General features: G+C 38.7%; 1 protein-coding gene across 1 annotated transcript in view; it reads left to right on the plus strand.

Annotated features, from left to right (window-relative positions):
- The window catches only part of n4bp3 (NEDD4 binding protein 3), a 34,227-nt gene extending 15,145 nt beyond the window's left edge, over window positions 1-19,082 (plus strand). Inside the window, exons 2-5 of the mRNA XM_081383346.1 lie at window positions 12,184-12,627; window positions 13,640-14,245; window positions 16,130-16,393; window positions 17,554-19,082. Of these exons, the coding sequence (XP_081239472.1) occupies window positions 12,217-12,627; window positions 13,640-14,245; window positions 16,130-16,393; window positions 17,554-18,111 (1,839 nt within the window). The 5' untranslated portion in view covers window positions 12,184-12,216 and the 3' untranslated portion in view covers window positions 18,112-19,082. The remainder of the gene's footprint in view (window positions 1-12,183; window positions 12,628-13,639; window positions 14,246-16,129; window positions 16,394-17,553) is intronic.
- Window positions 19,083-20,853: the final 1,771 nt, after the last annotated feature.

Below are 20,853 nucleotides of genomic sequence, written 5' to 3' on the forward strand. Positions count from 1 at the left end.
ACATGAACAAATATACATTTAGTCAAGAGTTCACTGATCAAAAATGCAAACAACAGCATAAATGTTTCCTCACTATTCAGTTTGTATAAAAACATAACATAAAACAAAACTTTCCCAAAACTTTTTAGATAAATGAAACTTAAAACCAAACTTCCCAACATTTTCCTAATGCTTGCTTCCCCAACTGAAACAAGCCGCAGAAACCTATAACTTGCATGGCTCCCGATTATCCAGTCTTTACCTCTCGATCTTCTTGAGAGACTTCAAACCACAATATTGACGTTGAACAGCATAGCGTCAATTTTACGCAATGTACTGAATGAGCTTTGAGAAAATAAACAAAAACAAACATGCCGTCTTTTCTTGAAGTTTTAGATAAATTTGCGATAGAAGAATAGGTAGAGAAAGTCACCTTATTACTTGAAGTATATTGTCTGTGCCATTTAAGCTCATAGACAACATATTAAGTTATGGCCAGAGTTGTCTTTAGTCTTGTACAAGGACACGTTGTTTGTAAAAAGCCTCGGCCGCCTCAGGTGAATCAAAAGTGTGAGTTTCCTCTCCGAATTTCACACGGAGACGTGCAGGGTGCAGAAGTTGAAACTTTATGCCTTTTTGATAGAGGGATTGTTTGACTTCTTTGAATCCGGCGCGTTTTTTCGCTAAAGCTGCACTCGTATCCGGGTATAGCCGCAGTGACACTCCGTTGAATTTAGTATCATGTCTTCTGGCCCAGTGAAGTGCTTTTTCCTTTTCCTGAAATCGGTGGAAGCAGACAATGAATGGTCTTGGAGATTGCCCTGCTCCAGGTTTGGGGCGAAGCGCGCGATGCGCTCGCTCAAGTTCAGGAGGTTTGTCAAACACGCTCTCCATGGTATCTTTAAGCAGCCCAGATATAAATCCGATGGGGTCTTTTCCGTCCTCAGCGCCTTCCGGAAGGTTGATAATACGCAGGTTAGCCCTTCTGGATCTATTCTCAAGATCGTCAATTTGGTCGAGAAGAGATGAATTCTGTGTCTTCAAGGATTTAATCGTCGCTTCCGCGGCGGCTAGCCTTTCAAAGTTTTCACCGGCCAGTACTTCAGTAGACGTAAGTCGGTGCTGAAACGAGCCGACTGTCTCGCGTAGCGTCTCGAGGGAGGCCTGTAACGGCTTGATTGAATCTTGAATTAAACTTGCCATGTCCTCTTTTAAACTGGCCCGCTGTTTTGACAGTTCGGAGACTAGTTGACTCATTGTCAAGTTATCCGTATTGTCTTTTACAGGTATATCCTTGTTGCTAGTAGTTGTGTCGTTAGCCGCCATTACTGCTAGTTTACTCGCTAGGGTTGCACCTGACCGTGTTGCTGGTGCGGTACTTTGCTTCTGTTTAGAGTTGCTCATTTCGCTTTCTGGGCTAGGTGTAATACTTATATGTTATGTTGCAAAGCAATTAGATTAGAAAAAGAAGACGCATAAATATGTTTTAAAGGAGTGTGGTTAGGAGGTCCTCGCCTCTGCTGCCCTCTCTTACATCGCCAAACCGGAAGTCCTATTTGTATATATTCTAAACAAAAAATATAGATTGTACTGAATGTCAGCTTGCTTATTTTGCTCAAGATTTTGCTCAAGATACAGGTTTATTAAGTTTACATGTCATGTAAACAAGAAACTATGCTTCAAACCACAGGTCGAGAGCTGTCGTTCCACTTCCAACCACACAACTTTGCGCTGCTGTTTGCGAATGTTCGTTGGAACTATGGTTTCGGGAAACATAGACTCGTTGAATGCTGATAACGACGGCACTTGCAACCACAGTTGGCTAGCGATGCTTTTGGGAATCGCACCCCTGGCTGATGTATTCAGCTCATTAACTCAAAATATTAGCACCATATCACAGGAGAGAGGACTTGCAGTGTGCTGAAGGTCTCTGTGGGGCCCTAAGGTCATTATTTTGTGATAAGACATCCACTTTCCTCTTTGCCCTCTCTGTCTGACCTCTTACCCTGAAGGGGAAAGTTTATGGCGCTTTCCTAATGACTAAATGGCCTTGTACTCTCTGAAGAGAATGTCTCCAGTGTGCGTGCCAGTGAAAAATGAATGGTGCTCCTATGCCAAAATAAGACCTCTAAAGAACTTGATGCAATCCCTATAAAGAGGGCTAGTGTTACATTAGGGCCTTTTCGGTGAATGAAGTCGCCACCATTTGACTCATGTCATATTTCACAGAGTCATATTCAACCAAATGACTGTGGTGCTAAATTGGTGAATAATGAAAGGGGGCCCAGTGTCACCTTGGGTCTTACATTTCCAGCAGTTTTACCTCAACAGACCTATTACTTACATTAGTAAACAATAAAAGAGACTGTTGTTATGTGCCCATAATTAAGTGAGCTGTCTATGGAAGCAGAATTCAAGAGACTTTTGATGCAAAAGCTGTTCCAAAAAGTAGGGAGAATAATTAAGCATTATCATTCTTTGCCGGGGGAAAACAAAACAAACAAAACAATCCAAGATGGCGAACAAGGCAAGAGAAATTTTGATTATAAATATACTAGGGACACTGATATTAAAGTTTTGGCCAATATAAGACAATTATATTCATGCTTTGATGAATAGATGACTGATAAATGCTTGATCTTAAAATGTATTTACTATTTTGTCTAATTCAATTTAAAAAAAGAATTAAAAACACTAAAAAACGAAATCATTTTAAATGCTACAAGTGAATTTATGCATCATAGCATTATAATGTACGGTATGAAAAGGCATATTCACTTTGGGATTTGCTAATGATTATATTTAGCAGTGTTATTAAATTGTTAGAGTTCTAAAAGATTAACTTTAAGTGAGCATTAGATGATATCAACTATCATCTAAATAGAAACAAATATGAAAAACAAGCAAGCACAATTAAATATTCAATACTGACCAACAAATATTCAGTAAGCCAAAGTGAACAATATCAATAAATAAAAAATTCTCTAATATTAGCCCATAGTCAGTAGGTACTGATATATTCTGCATCCCTACTTCTGTGCAAATAGTCAAAAATGCTGGTGCTGGCTGACACCTTTTTTTTTTTTAAACGCTGGAGGGGAAAGAGTTAAAGTACATTTAAAGTTATATTTCAAGTGTACAATTTAATATCTAAATATAGGAACATAGTAGAATCATAACTAAGTAGCATCATAACTAAGTATGATGTTAAGTTCGCTTGAAGACAGCATACAAGTATACAGTATAAAACTACTAAACAAGTAGTTTACTGAGAGTAAGTGTACTTTCATAAACTAAAAAATGTGCTACAAGTATTTGACTAAACTATAAGTTCACTTGTAGTATAGATGCAGTACAAACGAAAAAACGTATTTTTAAATTAGTGTGCTCAAAATTTACTACTGTTACACTTAAAGGACACTTAAAAGTATACTTTTATACACTAAAAAGTGGACCAATTCAGTCCCAATAGTATTGAAATAGTACACTTACAAGTATACTTCTAGTATATTAGTAGCCTACTACATAAGTATACTTAAATATACTTGAATTTTACTTAAGTATACTTAACAAAAATGAACTTGAAATATACTACTTATTTTTTTTAAGGTATCCCTGAAATAAACTTCAAATTCAATTCAGTATAGAAATGTACTAATTAATTGTACCCATTTTTTTTGTTTCTGCCTGTAAAGCACTGCAATGAGCAATGAGGTTACTAGACAGTGAGTTTGTGTAATGTTTGTGCCCTCAAGACACACTTGTCATGTTCATTAATGCAATGATATGCAGAAGGGTTCATGTCTAGGTTTGTCCATGGTCTCTGGGTAAATGATACTAATCACAAAATGGCTCCTATGATTTAACATAGATCATTGACCAGAAAGCTGTGAGTGAATAAATAGTCCTATGGTTTTTGTGTGTTTTTTTAATGCCTAGTTGAATAAAATGTGTCATTTCCTGTGACTGCCAGCAGACCAGCCCCTTCAAATTCAACAGTTTATGGGATACCAGTCATTTAAATTGTACATTTTTGTATTATTTTTTAAAAAAATATATTATTATTAATGTTAAAAATAATATTAGGCTACCTTAATATTAATATTACCCTTCTTAAATATTTTTGAGAAAACTGCATTGTGGGATACATTACACACACTACAGCAATTTTCTTTTTTTGCCAAACGTAGGCTCCTATAATGAATGCAGAAACTTCATGCTGCATATTGCAGAACTATTAAGAGTAGTATATGCTAGTCTGAACATAGCCTGCTTGCCTGTGCTGGAATAAGGTTGTGATGGTCTGTGCACAAAAATGTGCAACAAAGCAAGAATAAGGCTGTATTAATGTTTAGAGCCAAAGAAGGAAGTAAACTTCTGATATATTTAGAGATTCGTCCAGCTAGACAGGGAACAGTCTTCATGAGAGAGACTGCAAGTCTTAACTTGATTTTTAGAAGTATGATTGGAATTTGAAGGATCTTTGAGACCTGCTAGCTTTATCTTCCTCACTTGTGCACTTCTGTACTGAAGCTATTTAGCCAACATGTATGTGTTATGCCAAATAGTTGGACCAAATAATAGAAGAAAAGAAAGTATATTGGTTCAGAAACAGTTACATTAGAGAGAGTTGTAATTTACTTGAAATATTACATTAAGAAGATTTTACATCCTCTCATCTTTTCCAAATTTGTACTTTTATAAAAAGCATCCCGGAAAAATTGAGTCCTCGCAGAGAACACCAGATTTTGTCTCATGATTTTTTTGTATGTATGTAACATTTAAAACAGCATGGTGCTCTTTAAACAAATGAACTGATCACTCGCTGTGAGGTAGACAGGCCTCTAATTAAAGCTTTTCCATTGGGGGGAATGTGTGTGTGTGTGTGTGTGTGTGTGTGTGTGTGTAGGGCCACTGGCTCTGAAGGGCCCGACTAGGCTGTAAATCAACTTCGGTCTCTCAACCCACTCCGGCTGTTCAATGTCTGAAGCAATTATAGAAAAAGACTGGATGCAACATTTTTCCTGTCCTTCAAGATTTGTGGACACTTTCAAAAGGGTTTCGAACCCTAGCTAACCCTTCATAAAAACTCAGGCTTTTTTAAAACAGACCACAGACGGCTGTCAATCAATTAAAAATGCAATTGAATTAATTACATAGCCTATTATAATAATGAACTAATCACATTAAATCATTTATTAATAATAGTTCAAAAAGGTTGTCACCTTTATTTAAATAGCGCTTTATAGAATACAGATTGTTTCAAAGCAGCTTTACAGTGATAAACGGGAATATAATGATCAATGATGCAAACAGAATTCAAATCTGTAAAGCGTTGCTTAAAAAAGACAAGTGTTGTTATTCAGCAGAAGTCAGTGTTGATTCGGTTCAGTTCGATAACTGTATAAAAAATAAGATCACCAATTACGAAACAAGTTCAATTAAGCTATAAAGCAGTTCTGATGTCATCATCCAGGGGTGCGTTTCGCGAACAACGACGTAACTCGTTGAAGAAATCAACTAGCTAGTCACGACTGTTTCCCAAAACCATATTGTCGCAAATTGGTCGTTCAACCACGTTGGTTGATGTCACGCATGTGGAGTAATAATAACTTCTTTTAATGTAGCTGTTTGAGATCGAATTAATGCTAGATGTTTTGCTATAAATTACAGACATCTGAGGACTATTTCTCATTTTTCTCATTTATTTTGCTTTATTTATTGTGCTTTTTTAGAGCACATTCGCACTATTCAAAAACTACACTTTAAATCTCTTGACAAACTATATAGGCCTACTGTATGTATTCTAAATAAAATACATAGATTGTAGGCTACTGAATGTCAGCTTGCTTATTTGACGATAAGGATTTATTGACTCCACATGTCATGCAAACAAGAAACTATGCTTCTAACCACAGGTCGAGAGCTGTCGATGGTTTCGTGAAACACCGACTCGTTGAACTCCAAAATGAAAATAGGGTGAATTCGGGTAATGTGGGACACTTAAACTCCTGTTTATTTCCTGTTCTAACTTCTTGTTCTTAAAGTGTTGAAAATGTGTTTTAGTTTTTTTTATTTCAAGCATTTTTGTTGTTGTCCCACTCTATCAGATATGATTGAGAATGTGGGTCGGCATGCTTTGGGTAATCTGGGACATTCTTCAAATGGGGGAAATATGCAAGGGCATAGGCTAGATCTCATTAAAACTAAGGGGTGGACCACTTTAAAATGAACTCTAATATAAAGCTAATCAGGGTTTGAAATTAACACCCGCCAAATGTGGGTAAAAATCAACGCTGTCAAATCACAAGCCAATTTGGCGGGTTACTTATTAGGTTACTTTGTTGAGTCTCTCACCTGCAAAGAGTGTTTGTTCCCTGGGTAACCCCAATTTAAATAGAATGGAGAACTTAAATGAATAACCAAATGAATACTCCGTTAATCAAATTGTTGCTTGCTGTTGTTTAAATTTAAGTTGATTTTTTTTATGTTAAATGTTTAAAATGAATTTAAAGGGATTAACAGTAGACGTAATCCTGGATAGAGATGGAAATTATTTTTCCTGATATTGGAACACTCTTTATGAAAAAATATGACTAGCCTATGAGTGTATATTAATTAACTTGTCATTTTTTCATAATGCTTTTTAAAAATGGGTGATATTGTGTTTAAGGCATGCATAAAGTATGGTGAATATAGGCTTTTTTTAGGCCTAATACACATGTCCCAGATTACAAAGTGACCTGTCCTAGATTATCAAATTTAGGCAGAATTTTAGTTTTTGGCACAAAAACGCTAATAAGTGTGGCATGTCTCCTCTAATATCTACATTCTTTCTTCTGGTGTGGTTAGAAAACATTTTAGGGATTTCAGAAAAGCCTAATGTGTTGATCTTATGTGTTAGATAGATATCGAAATACATTACAGAAGTCAAAATTGCAAAAAAAAATTACCCGAATTCACCCTAATTCAAAGCCGTTACTGTAGGCTAAGTAAATCATTCAATAGACGCTACAATGTATTGCAAAAACATTGTGTATATATTAGAATTTTTCACAAAATTAATTAATTATCAGCATAAACTTTAAGTGCACTATACAGAACTGTAAGCTTTGAAATATATTAATCAAGCTGGACATCAGTTTCCTGGTTCTGTGTCAACATCACTTTGATTTGCCTGACTGCGTTTTAAAAGGAAGTATGGCTATCTGAACATAATTGTGTTCTTCACTACACAGGGATATAAAGATATCAGTCAGTGTTTACTCATGTTGTGACGCAAAGCGCCATGTTCTATATATATCAACCCTGAAATGAACTCGACTCAAAATGTATTTCCCGAGTCCCGACATGCCCACTTCCTTTCACATTCAGAGTGTAGTCACCTAAGTTTCCCCATTAGAATACTTTTATCCAACCTGTCAATCATAAACTAAAGTGGCACTCCAAGTCATGGCATATTTATAATCGGCGCTTGCGCAGACGCAGGTCTTTTGCAGTAAGTGTTGTAGTTAGCTGAGTGCTGGGATGGCATAAAACAGAGGAGAGTCCAGCCACATCTCATGCATAAAATCATGAGGTGCTTTTTGATCTCTCTATGGGTAAAAGCCAAAACTTAAGTGCCATACTTTTTTGCCTCTTCTACTACTATTTGCATAATCACTCGAGCAGCATTAGGCTGAATTTGGTAGGCCTAAATTATCATTTTGTTGATATAAGGAAGATCCTGGAGGGAATGCTGTGCTTAACTGTAAGCGTAATGTAATGGCATCTGGTGAAGCTGTTATTGCTCCTTTTAAAACGAAGCTGTATTTTGTCAAATTTTTCAGGGAAACCAACAACACTTGTTATCAGAGAATATATCTTCCGATAAGTATTTGTCTTTCTTCATTGGCAAATATTAAGTATAAACAATATTAAGTTAAGTTCACCAAAATTAAGTGGTGTTTTTGTCAAATTTTTCATGAAAACATAAAAAAACAAGACTTGTTTTCAGAGAATATAACTTGATATAAGATACTGTATCGGTACTATTTAGTTTGAAACTTACTTTGCTTTCTATGTATGCAATACATATGTATCTCTCCCGTTGCCTTATGGGATAGTAAAGTGACCATTGAATGTGCACTTTAGACTCTCGCCGGCAGTAGTAGGTCATCCAGGTACTTTTCGACTACTGTGAATACTATGAATTCGGACATACTACTCGGCTCACATACTGTTTTTCGCCTACCATATGAAATAGACATATTCAGATGCAGCGTGTGGGCTTCAAAAAACAGTTTACACTGGCTACTAATCACAGATATTGTTATGCTCCAGCAGGAGGGTATTAATTATTTTATAAAGTGAGCAAATCATAAGAATGATTAATTCTTTGATCTTTTGGAATAAAACAGCTCAGTTTTTATAAACCCATCCTGTAACTAGGACAGAGAATCGAGAAGGATGGGCTTATGTAGAAGTCTTAAGCACAGCAGAAAACAACAACAACAACAACAACAACAAGGGTCAGAAAGAGGGTTGAAAAGTTCATTAGAGTGTTTAACAAATAATAATAATAATAATAAAAAACTTTACTATCACTATAATTGGTCTTCAGGAAACAAAAATCAGATAAAAAAAATTATAGCATGACTCCTTACCCTTTCACACGTAAGTTTTATTCTGTCTAACCCCCCAGCCGCGTGAATTTTTCAAGGCGACCGTTATTCAGAACGTGTCACTTTATGGTTTCCATGGTGACGCGTCATTGCTTGTCACGTGACACACCGCAGTAACAGCCGAGTAACAGTGCTGAATGAATGATTATCTGCTTTTATGTCATTTTTCCTTTTTTTATTCAAAATATTCCTAAATTTGTTAGCTATGGCATGAAATATCTGAAATTCCGATTGTCAATTATATGCAAGTGGATGTGTTTTGTTGTTGTTTAAACACCTTTATAACGATCGCGTTAGTTGAGCTGAATGCGCATGTTAGTTTGAGTCGGATCTGTTGGATTTACAACACGTGAATTCACCCACTTCTCCCGAAATACATGAAAGTAAGTGGACGGTGAACAGGGAGAAGAACAGAGTAAACTTTAAAGTTACTTAACTTACACAATGTGTATCTGATATGAATAAAACGTGTCTAATTATTATGGAAATGATTATTATTGCCTCTTCTATAGACATCGGTGTGTATTTTACAAACTCTAAATGTATTGTTCTTTTAGTACTTATGTGAATGTATATGTCTGAAACTTAAAATAAACATTATGTGTTTGAAAACACTGAAAAGTTGTGATATATGACAGCACTGAGCGCGCCTGTCTCTGGCTCAGCGCCAGCCAAGTGAGCCAACGCGCGAAAAAGCACATTTGAATTTAGCAGTTGATCACGTGATGCACTGACCGTTATAGAGAGCCTAAGTCCCGCCCCTCCGCTTCCGGCTCATGGGACCTTACTTCGGAAAAAATATGTATGGAAGTCAATGGCGAGAGATAACTTATCTTTTTATTCCGTCTGAACTGTGCCCTGAACTACAGATATGATGTTTGTCAATTTAAAAGGTAATTATGAAAGTCAAGAAAGTCGCAGTTTGTCATAAAACAGAAGAGTAACGTTTAGTTTTATGTGAAAATCGCTCAATGAACTACATCTCTCGTCTCGCACTATGTACGTCACAAGATCCGTTGCTCGTATGTGTGTATTCTGGCCAAGCGTGCCGCACAAGCTTTGAAAAGTGAAGCCAAAACGTCTCGATCGCCCCCCGGTGACTGGTCCTAGTATAGGTTATAAGCCCCGCCTCCCCGTGTTATTCAACGGGACGCGAGACCAACTAAACAATTAAAATTACACTTCAAATATCTTTTTCCAAAGGTGGTTTCTTTCATTTGCTGTCGTTTTTATCACGCTGATGTAAGTTCAAGTGTCTGTTTCAAAAATAAGTTGGTTTTTAGTTAGTTACGTGATGCGGTGGTGTATCGTCATGATTGACAGCTGTGATTGACAGGTTCTCCGAGTGAAGTAGTCACTGAAGCACCAACGGACATTTTTTTCGGGATCTTCGGAGGACTGAGGTGATTGTATTTACTTTATTTTAATAAGCCTCTTGTCGTACTGCAATCAATTTTTAAAAAAGTGTGCAGAATGCACTTTCCCTGCGAGAGTGAGGGCGGAGTGTTGATTTCGCGGCTTTACTTCCTGCTCACTACTGCGCAGGTCTGGTCCCGAAATCGCTACTGCGCAGACTCAAGTTCCAATATGTCAGCGCCATATCGGGACTCTGGCGGCTTCAGTTCTCATCAATGGAAGAGAGCGAAGGGGCGTCGTCCATCTTTTTTTACAGTCTATGATTCTGGCTCAAAACACTCAGGCATGACGGCGTAACGTTACGATTATAATGTAAGACTATAGAATAAAATGACAGACGTTAGCTTCAGTAAAGTTAGCTTCATTCATTGAGAGAAAAGGTATGACGTCGCATGTGCGCCTTCTGGGTTTGTAGTCTTTGTAATTACGTATTTTCACAGTCTTATACCTCAGCAGTTTTACATCAAGCTGCGACTTTCTTGACTTTAAAATGTATCTTTTAAATTGACAAACATCATATGTGTAAATCAGGGCACAATTCAAACGAGATCAAAATATTTGTTGTCTCTCGCCATTGACTACCATACAATATTTTTCCGAAATAAGGTCCCATGGTGGTCGACCGGAAGGGGAGGGACTTAGGCTCTCTATAATCACAACGGTGTCCTGTGATCCTACCTATTGTTTACAGTCTATGGATCATACCCAGGGACCAGCCTAGACTGATCCCACCAGTGTGATCGTACTGTGCGAAAGGGTTTTAATAGCCATAGGGGGAATGGTGTCAATGTTTGCTTTGAGTGAGATGCACTAGACAAAAAGGAAACTCTCAGAGACGCTCTCAACCTGACCCAGAGGTGCTGAGTAGCGGTCTGGCAAAGTGCTGGAATATTTTAGGCCTTCAAGCAGATCCATTTCTCTGTATCAGCTTGACTGCAAGTCAGAATCATATGCCTAAGTGTTGTTCAAACAAGGTCATTATATCATTTATGACTTTTTCAGACTCAGGTTTTTTCAGTCTTATTATTAGTTACAGAAATGAGTCCTACATGCATATGAGAAAGTGAGAGTATATTCACACTGGATGTGCCTGTAGAGGAGTGTATACAAACGCAGAAACACTCAAGGTCATTGTATTTTATCTTTACAGCTGTTTGAGGCCAATAGCCTACTTTTACAGAAATGAGAGAGAAGGTTGTTGAAGTGAAATCAATACAGCCTCTTAATGAGGTTCTCTGGAAAGAGAAAATTGATTGAGAGGGAGGGTTCGAGAGAAACAAAGAGAAAGCAAGAGGGTGGCACTGCTAAACAGATATATTGAAACCGTTTGGAAGCAGGGCAGCACTGAGCGAATAAGTGGATCAACCTCACTTTGAGTGAGTTTTTCTTAGTAGGGAAAGATTAGTGATTACCAGAGGACATTGATTAATGCAACAGTGTGGCAGTGTAAATTAAAAGTAGTTTTTTTTGCGGTGCAAATGCATCTGCCCTCATTTTCAGTGTATTTGGCTCATGGGATGATTCCCAGCTTGTATCATCTCAGTTATATAACAGACTTGTGAACTTCTGTGTGTACAGTAGTTCTCATTTCAAAGAGGAAAGCAGATGCTTTCGACCCATTTTCTTGTTAGACTACATAAATAATCAAGTGCTTATGGTGGCTGACATTTTGACATTATTGTTTATACATTGTTTTATGAGCTTATATTTAGAGCCTACAAACAACCTGCAACAGTATAGACTAATGGTCTCAGACCTTTGAACCCCTATCGCAGGTATTTGTATAAAAAATTTTGTTTCACGCACACCTGACCAAATGCCCCCACAATGTCAAAATGTTCACATTTTACTATCTTTGTGTGGACATTTGGTCTTCTCAATGTAGGTTAATGTAGAACACACACACACACAGATACACACACACAAAAATATATATCTATATATATATATGTGTGTGTATACTGTTGAAAATAAGTTGGATGGTTAAAGGAATATCTTAATTCATGATGTCCAACAAGAAGATGGATGCAACCAAAACAAGAATATTCTGCAGAAGGATTCAGGTTTCATATTTGATCCTCTGAAGGGTTCTTCATTGTTTTTCCTTTCTCTTCCTTCAATTTAGAGATCCCAGTGGAGCCATTTGAACCAGTAACCAATGGCAACAGTCCAGGCCCTGTCCTTGAACCAGGACCCCAGCAAAAGCATCTGTGCCGTTTATCCGACATCCTCTTTGGCATCAGGCCGCTGCGTCATGGGAAGTGTAGGCAGCCTAATCGAGAAATCAGACGTGTCACCAACCAAGAGCAATAGAGCAGTTCCACAAGTACCAGGACGTCATAACCACGGCCTGCTCAAGAAGGGTTTCAACCAGAGAGAGCTGCTTAACTATCTGAACATAACCAAGAAGGAAGCGAAGGGCAGCAAAAACATCATCTCTGGCACATCCTCCATCAAGAGAGAGCACAGGAGCGAGGAGAACGACATCTACACTAAGGTCTACCACCGAGATGGAAAAGAGCTTGATTTGGGAAAGAACTCACTTCCCATAGGTGGCAAGTTTGATAAGGTAAACGACTGTGAAAAAGTTATGCTTTGCTCATTTCATGTCAGAATTACAGCATTTGGCAAACCTGGCTGAAAACAGTTACTAGTTTTGCTACAGTGTTTAATTATGCTAGTGGTGAGAAAATTATGCATGACCAGTAATATAATCTGAAAAATAAAAAATTAAATAAATATATTTGTTATATTTAAGACTAGTGACAAATTATTTTTTTACTGTTTACTAACTGTACTAACAGATTTTTTTCCAGTTACAACTTATAGTACACAACTGAACATGATCATGAATGTATTCTAATTTTGTGTAAAACCAGCTAGTAAAAAATATATAATTAATATAATATTTGCTACCATCAACAACTAAGCACCAATCTAAAAATAAAAGACTGATTTTTAAAAATTTTGAGACTGTGTTGAGACTAAAGATCTGACTGCAGATTTATTTCGAAAAAGACCTGAATGCAGCAAAAATATTATTTCATTAAGAAATAAAAAAAAACTTTTGCAGAAAAGTAAGGGTGAATTCATCAAAGTTATAGACTTTTTTTTTTTACCCAGTAAGTATTCAGCAAATCTCGGAAGGAGCAGGTATTAAAAACACACTTCACAATGACTGGATGAAAACAAGATGAATACGTTACTCGTTGTAGTTTGTAGGTGAAATGCAGAAATTGTGACAGTGTTTCAAGTCCGGCTCCATATTTCTTCCTGAGGCAAGTGTAATTTATTGATAGGTGGGCTACTCCCCCCAGTCGCAAATGGAAATAAATCATATAAACTGTTCGGGCCAGCAGCGTGTAGGCTAACTGACTGGCTAAATTTATCTTTGTAATCAAATATGGTCCCCCTCAGGTGATGTTATTGAGCAGGAAACTCAGCGAGACAGAAGAAATATGGAAGTAAAAGTGGTCTACATTAAATTACTTTATGTTGTTTGGCATGGCTCCAGGATTTAAGTGTAGAGCTTATTCTCCTGATGCTCATGCTGCAATTGACTTATCCCTGTCATTTCACAGCCACGTTTCAGGCCTTCCGCCTTTAAACCGGTCACCCCCAAAAACTTCAGTTCCATGCAGAACCTCTACCCTTCCAAGTCGGAGGAGCTAGAGAGCGGCTTAACCAACGGCATGCATCTGTCCTATGCCAAAGCAGCGCCCAAATCGCTGTCCACCTCGTCCTCGTCCTCCTCCCCTTCACGGCCAGGCACGAGCACCAGAAAAGGAGTGCTAGCAGCAGCAGCCCGGGGCCTCAGCCAGGAAGAGGAGAACACGTCGGACTCGGGACACAACTCCATGAACAGCCTGCCGCCCTATCGGCCGCCGTTCCGCCCTCACTTGGGACAAATCAGCGCCTCTATGGGTCACATCAACCACATCGGCTCACTGGATCGCAGTTCGCTGGGCTCCAAAGGAGCCGCTTCCACAGTCACAGACGTGTCCTGTCACAGTATGGCTACGCTGAACCGCCTGCAGTGCTACGGAAGCGAGGCCCCGCCCCCCTACGAGCTGTCACACTCTATGGAGGACGTGGTGAGGGACCTGGAGGAACGTCTGCAGGAAAAGGAGCACGAGCTACGTCAGATGAGGAGGAACTTGGATGAGAGCGAAGATGCCATTGCACAGGTCAGCATCTGCAAGAACGCATGATCTATTAAACATACACTACCGTTCAAAAGTTTGCGGTCGGTAAGATTTTGATGTTTTCAAAAGAAGTCTCTTATGCTTACCAAAGGCTGCATTTATTCGATCAAAAATACAGTAAAAACAAAAACATTATTACAAGTGTGAAATAACTGTTTTCTATTTATTTTATTTATTTAGTTTTTAACTGAGAGATTTAGATTTTATTCTAAAAACATATATTTCTTACAGAATGATGTTTAAATCATCTTAAATACAGACCTTAAAGGGATACTCCACTTTTTTTGGAAATAGGCTCATTTTACAACTGCCCCAGAGTTAAACAGTTGAGTTTTACCGTCTTCGAATCCATTCAGCCGATCTCCGGGTCTGGCGGTACCACTTTTAGCATAGCTTAGCATAGATCATTGAATCGAACAGGACCATTAGCATCTCTCTCAAAAAAATGACCTTTGATAATGATATTTTTCCTATTTAAAACTTGACTCTTCTGTAGTTAGTTACATCGTGTCCTAAGACCGACAGAAAATGTAAAGTTGCGATTTTCTAGGCTGATATGGCTAGGAACTATACTCTCATTCCTGCGTAATAATCAAGAAACTTTGCTGCCGTACCATGAGTCCAGCAGGCGTAATGATATGACGCAGCGATATCAGCCATATCAGCCTAGAAAATCGCAACATTTCATTTTCTGTCGGTCTTAGTACATGATGTAACTACAGAAGAGTCAAGTTTTAAATAGGAAAAATATCAAAACTCTTTGGTCATTTTTTTGAGAGAGATGCGAATGGTCCTTTCCGATTCAATGATCTATGCTAAGCTATGCTAAAAGTGGTACCGCCAGACCCGGAGTTCGGCTGAATGGATTCGAAATCGGTAAAACTCAACTGTTTAACTCTGGGGGAGTTGTAAAATGAACCTATTTCCAAAAAAAGTGGAGTATCCCTTTAAAAACATCTAAAAGATGTTTAAAAAATAACACTGAAAAACTAAACAAACCTGAAAACACTGAAAAACAAAAACTAACAATCTTAGAGGCTGTCCACACAGAGCGGGTTTTTCCATTCCAATGCGCTACTTTTCCATTGTTTCTCTATTTAAAGGAACCGTTTGTAAGAAATGTATTTCAATTAATCATAAAATGGCCCTGATATGTCACTAGACATTAAGAAATCATGTTCATTTCAAATACTTATATCACTGACAACAGTAGTCCGGCCAGGATATTGTCATTTAAAAGTGAAGTTGCAGCCCTCAACTGATGTTGATGTTGTCATGTTGTGTTTTGGCCTGATGCGCCACCCTCCACCTATCTACTAATCACGAAGTCAGTAGTGTTTCGGCATCTGGGTTGCCAGCTCTGCTCTAGTTACCACAGCTGCAGCTACAAACGTGTCGGATAAAAAATGTCTAACGTTACGAATTACTTCGCAAAACATCTCTCATGAAGCATAAACATAATTAACAGAAAAAAACTTACTGTGTAGGACTCGTCACTTGCCATTGGAAGCTCCTTGGGGGAGGGGGAGGGGATACACCGCTCTACAGTAATTTGAAAGTGATTGCAGTACCAGTTTTGGCCACAATCTTACATACGGTTCCTTTAAACATTTGCTAGACGGATGTGTATAAACTGTTGCACTCGCGTCTTTTGCAGCGTCTCACACATGACACAGCGTTCTAAAAACGAGGCGCTCAAGTTAAAATCAGTTCAATCTTTTTTCCCGATTCCACAGCCCGCATCTCGCATTTCTCAAAGCAAAAAACGCGTTCTGTGTGATCCAGCCCATAGAATGTACACAAAATTGGAATGACAAATAAAGCTGAAACAAAAAAATTCAAAACTGTGTTTGTGTGCTCTTGTAGGTTTTTGAAGGGAAGCAGCGGCTCTGGGAGAAGGAGGTTACAGAACTGAAACACCTGTACACCGCCAAACTCCGCCAGGTATCCCAGCAGTCCCAGCGTTCCCAGCGAAACCTGCAGCTGCAGCTGTATAAGGTACAGCAGGAACGCAACCGGCTGCAGGAGGAGCTGGATTCTGTCAGGCTGGAGTGCCAGACCCTGAAAAGTCAAAGCCCAGCGGGACAAAGCCAGAACATTAATCCCCAGCTGGAAGAGACCCAATGGGAGGTATGCATTAAGTCAGAGCTATCTGTTCAGAGCTTTGGGGATTTCAGAAAACTTCGGAGGAGATAAAAGAAAAAAGTAACCTTTAGTTGGATGATAAATGAAGGAACGCATCATGTATTGCTTGTTAGTTTGTTCACGCTGACCATACTGAAAATCTAAATCAGATGTTTAGAGCTGACCGTCCACACTGTCATTTTACAAGCAACCAGAGCTGTTTGTTCAAACAGTGTAGCCAATATCTGATATATATCAGTTGCCATAGTAATGACTTGAGACGTAAATGCAAAAAAAAGAAATTAAAAAGTCAATATCTTTGTAGAGACAGAGAGAATGACGAACGATAGAAATTTTGCCTCTGAGATTGTATGGGAATCTCGTCACAGAGATGATAAACATTCAAAAAAACAATTAAATTGTTTACAGATCACCACATACATGTAGGGGCTGTTTACACGACACCGTTTTCAACTAAAAACGTAAAACATTTTGAAAACGATACTGTTATCGTCTCCGTGTAAACTACAAAAAACGCAAATTTGGGAAAACGATGCGCATGCATCAGTCTATAGGTGCGTGGTGTTGCTTTACAAAGTGACATCGCCATCTATTGGCCTGGCATGCATAATACAGCGTTTTTAATCGTTTTCGCTGAGCCTTGTGAACGGAGATCATTTTGACAATGGTCTCTCTACGCAAAAAATGCAAAGGAAAAACTTTTGTTGTACTAGGGTTAGAAAACATACGTAAACATATGTAAACATACCCATAGTTAATCACATAAAAAAAAAAACGTTGTCATGGAATGACTACTTGATTACTACTATTACTACTATTACATAAAAACTACTTGAAATATGATCTGACTGTTGAGTATTTAAATGCAATTCCAAAAATCAGACTTTAATCACATTTCTAACCACATAACTTCATATGGATGTGGTTCAGATTTGATTAGTTCAGACATCAAACAACTAAATGGATTTGAATGAGTGATAGAAAGAGAGATTTGTATTGCATATCTGGACAAACCCCTAATAAGCCTAGCATTATTAAAACAAAGGATAGGAACTATCACTGACAGCCTCTTGTGAACAATATTCTCAAATAGTTTTTTGACTATGTATATTTGCGAGAATGACTCAATTTTATTGATTTAATAGGTCTGCCAGAAGTCTGGAGAAATCGCTTTACTGAAGCAACAGTTCCGGGACTCTCAGGCAGAGGTCACTCAGAAGCTGAGCGATATCTTCCTCTTAAAGACTCAGCTGCACGAGGCGCGCAATCAGATTCAGAGCAAGGACGGCCAGATCGACATGCTACAGATGGCCCTACAGGGCGCCCGCCGGAAATGCCCCTTGCCTGCTTTCGAGGACACTCGAGCGGATGCGGGTGAGACTGGAGGAGCCAGTGCCACGGAGGAGCGTCTCAGAGCTGAACTGCTGCTGGAAAGACGCCAGAACGAGGCGCAGACTTCAGCTTTTGAAAATGAGAGAAGCACATGGCAGAACGAGAAGGAGAAGGTGATACGCTACCAGAAGGAACTGCAGGCCAGCTACCTGGAGATGTACCACAAGAATGAGGCCTTAGAGAAAGAACTGGCAATGCTGAGAGGGGGCTGGGCCAAAGTGGAAGAGGGGGGAGCAGGGGGCGGAGAAGAGGAAGCAAAGCCGCCCACCGGTCTGCCCTGGATAGAGAGGATTGAGTCCTCTGAAATCTGACTTTGCAAATGATCTTTGGCATCTGAGATTAGATTGACGACAACAGCTCTGGATCCCGTTTCACTTCTGAGACAATGAATAAACTATAAATAAATAATCTATACAAGTTTGACCAAAAAGTGTACCAAATAGAGGCGCAAGCTGAATATTATGTGCTGTTTTGTATGACAGAAGGATTTAAATGAATTTTGTTGAAAAATCGGAATCATCAAAACTATTCTTTTGGCAAAAATTAAATGATAAATAATCTCAGATTTTATTTTAAACACAATATTTGTTTTCAGATCCTAAATAATTTACAATTGTGTTTAATTAAAAACCAATAGATGCTTTAAATTAGCTTGACTGGAGTGTTCTAGCACTATTATTTCATTGATTCTATATTTTGGGCTTTAGGTACCGGATAATACGAGACATCTTATTATTCAAAGAATGAAATCAGTTAAGTGTGCATTCCCTAAAACGCATGATGCACTTTAAATGCACACAACTTGTGCAAGTTGTCCTTCGCATTGGAAAAAATGTCAACAGCTGATCCATATAGAAGCATTTCTGCTACTATGTCTTATTGATGTGCGCTGCTGGGTTTTTCTGTTCTTTTGACCCAAGATGTTTATATCTGCATGAATGTGAAATGAAAATTCTGGTAAGTTTGATGCCATTGTGTGCACAGGACTGTCGAAAAGTCTTCAGTAATCGTAAGAGTAAGGTTAGATCCTACGGTATTAAATCTTCACATAGACAACTATACTGTGACTTAATTGTTAAATACTACTGAATTTCATATTATATTTCATGAACTAATTGTATAGATTTGTACTATACACGTATGGTGTTCTTTACCTCAAAGTTGCATAAACCTTGCCATTTCCTTTAAATTGACTGAAGATTATTCCCCCCCTTGTTCTGTAAAAAAGCTCTAAAATGTGTCTTCCAGTTAGTGTAAAATAAAAGTGTAAAATGTGTCTTCCAATTAGTAGTTTCTTTCACATACACTATATTTTATTGGGCTGGACTCCAAGCCCAGACAGACACTGCAGAATATGCAGAAAAAACCTGCAGATTCAAATTGAGTCCAGCCCAATTAAAAGATTTATTTTACTTTTATAATCAGATTTTGGTGGTGAATACGTCAACGTATGTGCAATACATTTAAAGATAGACTATGCCACACCGTTTTATAACATCTGCCGGATTAGACACGCCCCCTCTTTACAAACCTGCCGCTTTGGTGTAACCAAGCGGGAAGGAAGTCGACCGGAAGTTGAAGTCGGCGGGGTGCCGCCATCTTGAGCGGAACTTCACTTGCGTTAGCAATCCCATTGACTTCCATTCATTTTGGCGTCAATTTGACAGCGAATAACTTTACATCTGAGGCGTTTGAAGACTCCATTTGTCCATTTTTTATTTCTAAAGAAACACGACAATGTATAAAATGCTCCATTACCTTGTAGCTTATGTTATGGCCCCGTAGAAGCAGTTTTTGTAAAAGTAGGCTAACAATTGCGTCATAACCAAGCGACTCTTTGTCGCACATTAGAGAGATTACCGTATGGACAGGAGGAGAAGCTCGCGGGCAATCGGGGGGACGTAGAGGCAAAATGACAATATAATTAATCAGAATACTTAGCAAAAGTTTCTCCTGCTCCATGCTCATGGACAATTCCTACTCACGCTCTCCATCTCTGCAAGATTCGGAAGGGAATGATTCCGATTTCTCTTGGCACAGCTACTAGAAGACAGACGGGTTGCTCACGTGGACCGTGTAACGCTTTGCTCGGTTTGAGTCTGCGCGTCAGGAAAGGAAGTGCTAAGAAATCGCTAAAAATGGGCTTCACTTGTCTCAATTGAGTTCCAATGGGGTCGCTGTGTCCATTTCTTTTACTGTCTATGGGTGTAACCAGGGGCGTAGCTAGGGACGTGTGCGTTTCGCTCTGCTTCTGTTTTCAAGCGATTTTCACTTTTAAAGGTCCTGTTCTTCGTGAACCCATGTTTCAAACTTTAGTTACTGTGTAATGTTGTTGTTAGAATATAAATAATATCTGTAAAATTATAAAGCTCAAAGTTCAATGCCAAGCGAGATATTTTATTTAACAGAAGACGCCTACAGCGCACGGCCGGTTTGGACTACATCCCTCTACTTCCTTCTTTAATGACGTCACTAGAACAGTTTTTTGACTAACCTCCGCCCACAGGAATACACAAAAGGGGGGCGTGGTCTTGTTGCGCTCCCACGGAGAAGAGGAAGAGTTGCGTTTGTAGAGTATGTTTGTCGCCATGTCGTCGAGACGCTGTTATTTTCATCCCGAGTCAAATCCCCTTTGTTTGGCCTTCCCTGAGCGCATGCATCTCCACATTATGGTAAGAGGCGTGACCTTTCCGGGCAACGTGCGCTAAGCTGCTGTCGAATCACAACCATAGAGGAACCGCTGGCACAATCAGAACTCGTTACGTATTTTCTGAAGGAGGGACTTCATAGAACAAGGAAGTCATCAGCCCGTTCAAAAGACAGTGAAAACAGCGGTATACAGATAAGTAAATTGTGTGAAAAATACTGTTTTTTTACACGCGAAACATGAACACATGTTATATTGCACACTGTAAACACAATCAAAGCTTCAAAAACACACGAAAAACGGGACCTTTAAAGCTCCCTCCAGCTGTAAATGTTTTACCGATTTTTTTTTTTTACGTCGCTGTGTTCTCTTTATTTTTCTCTTTTTCTTGCGAGCATAGACTTTA

The sequence above is a fragment of the Scardinius erythrophthalmus genome (genome assembly GCF_964197995.2).
Source record: "Scardinius erythrophthalmus genome assembly, chromosome: 13".
NCBI classification, from domain to species: Eukaryota; Metazoa; Chordata; class Actinopteri; order Cypriniformes; family Leuciscidae; genus Scardinius; species Scardinius erythrophthalmus.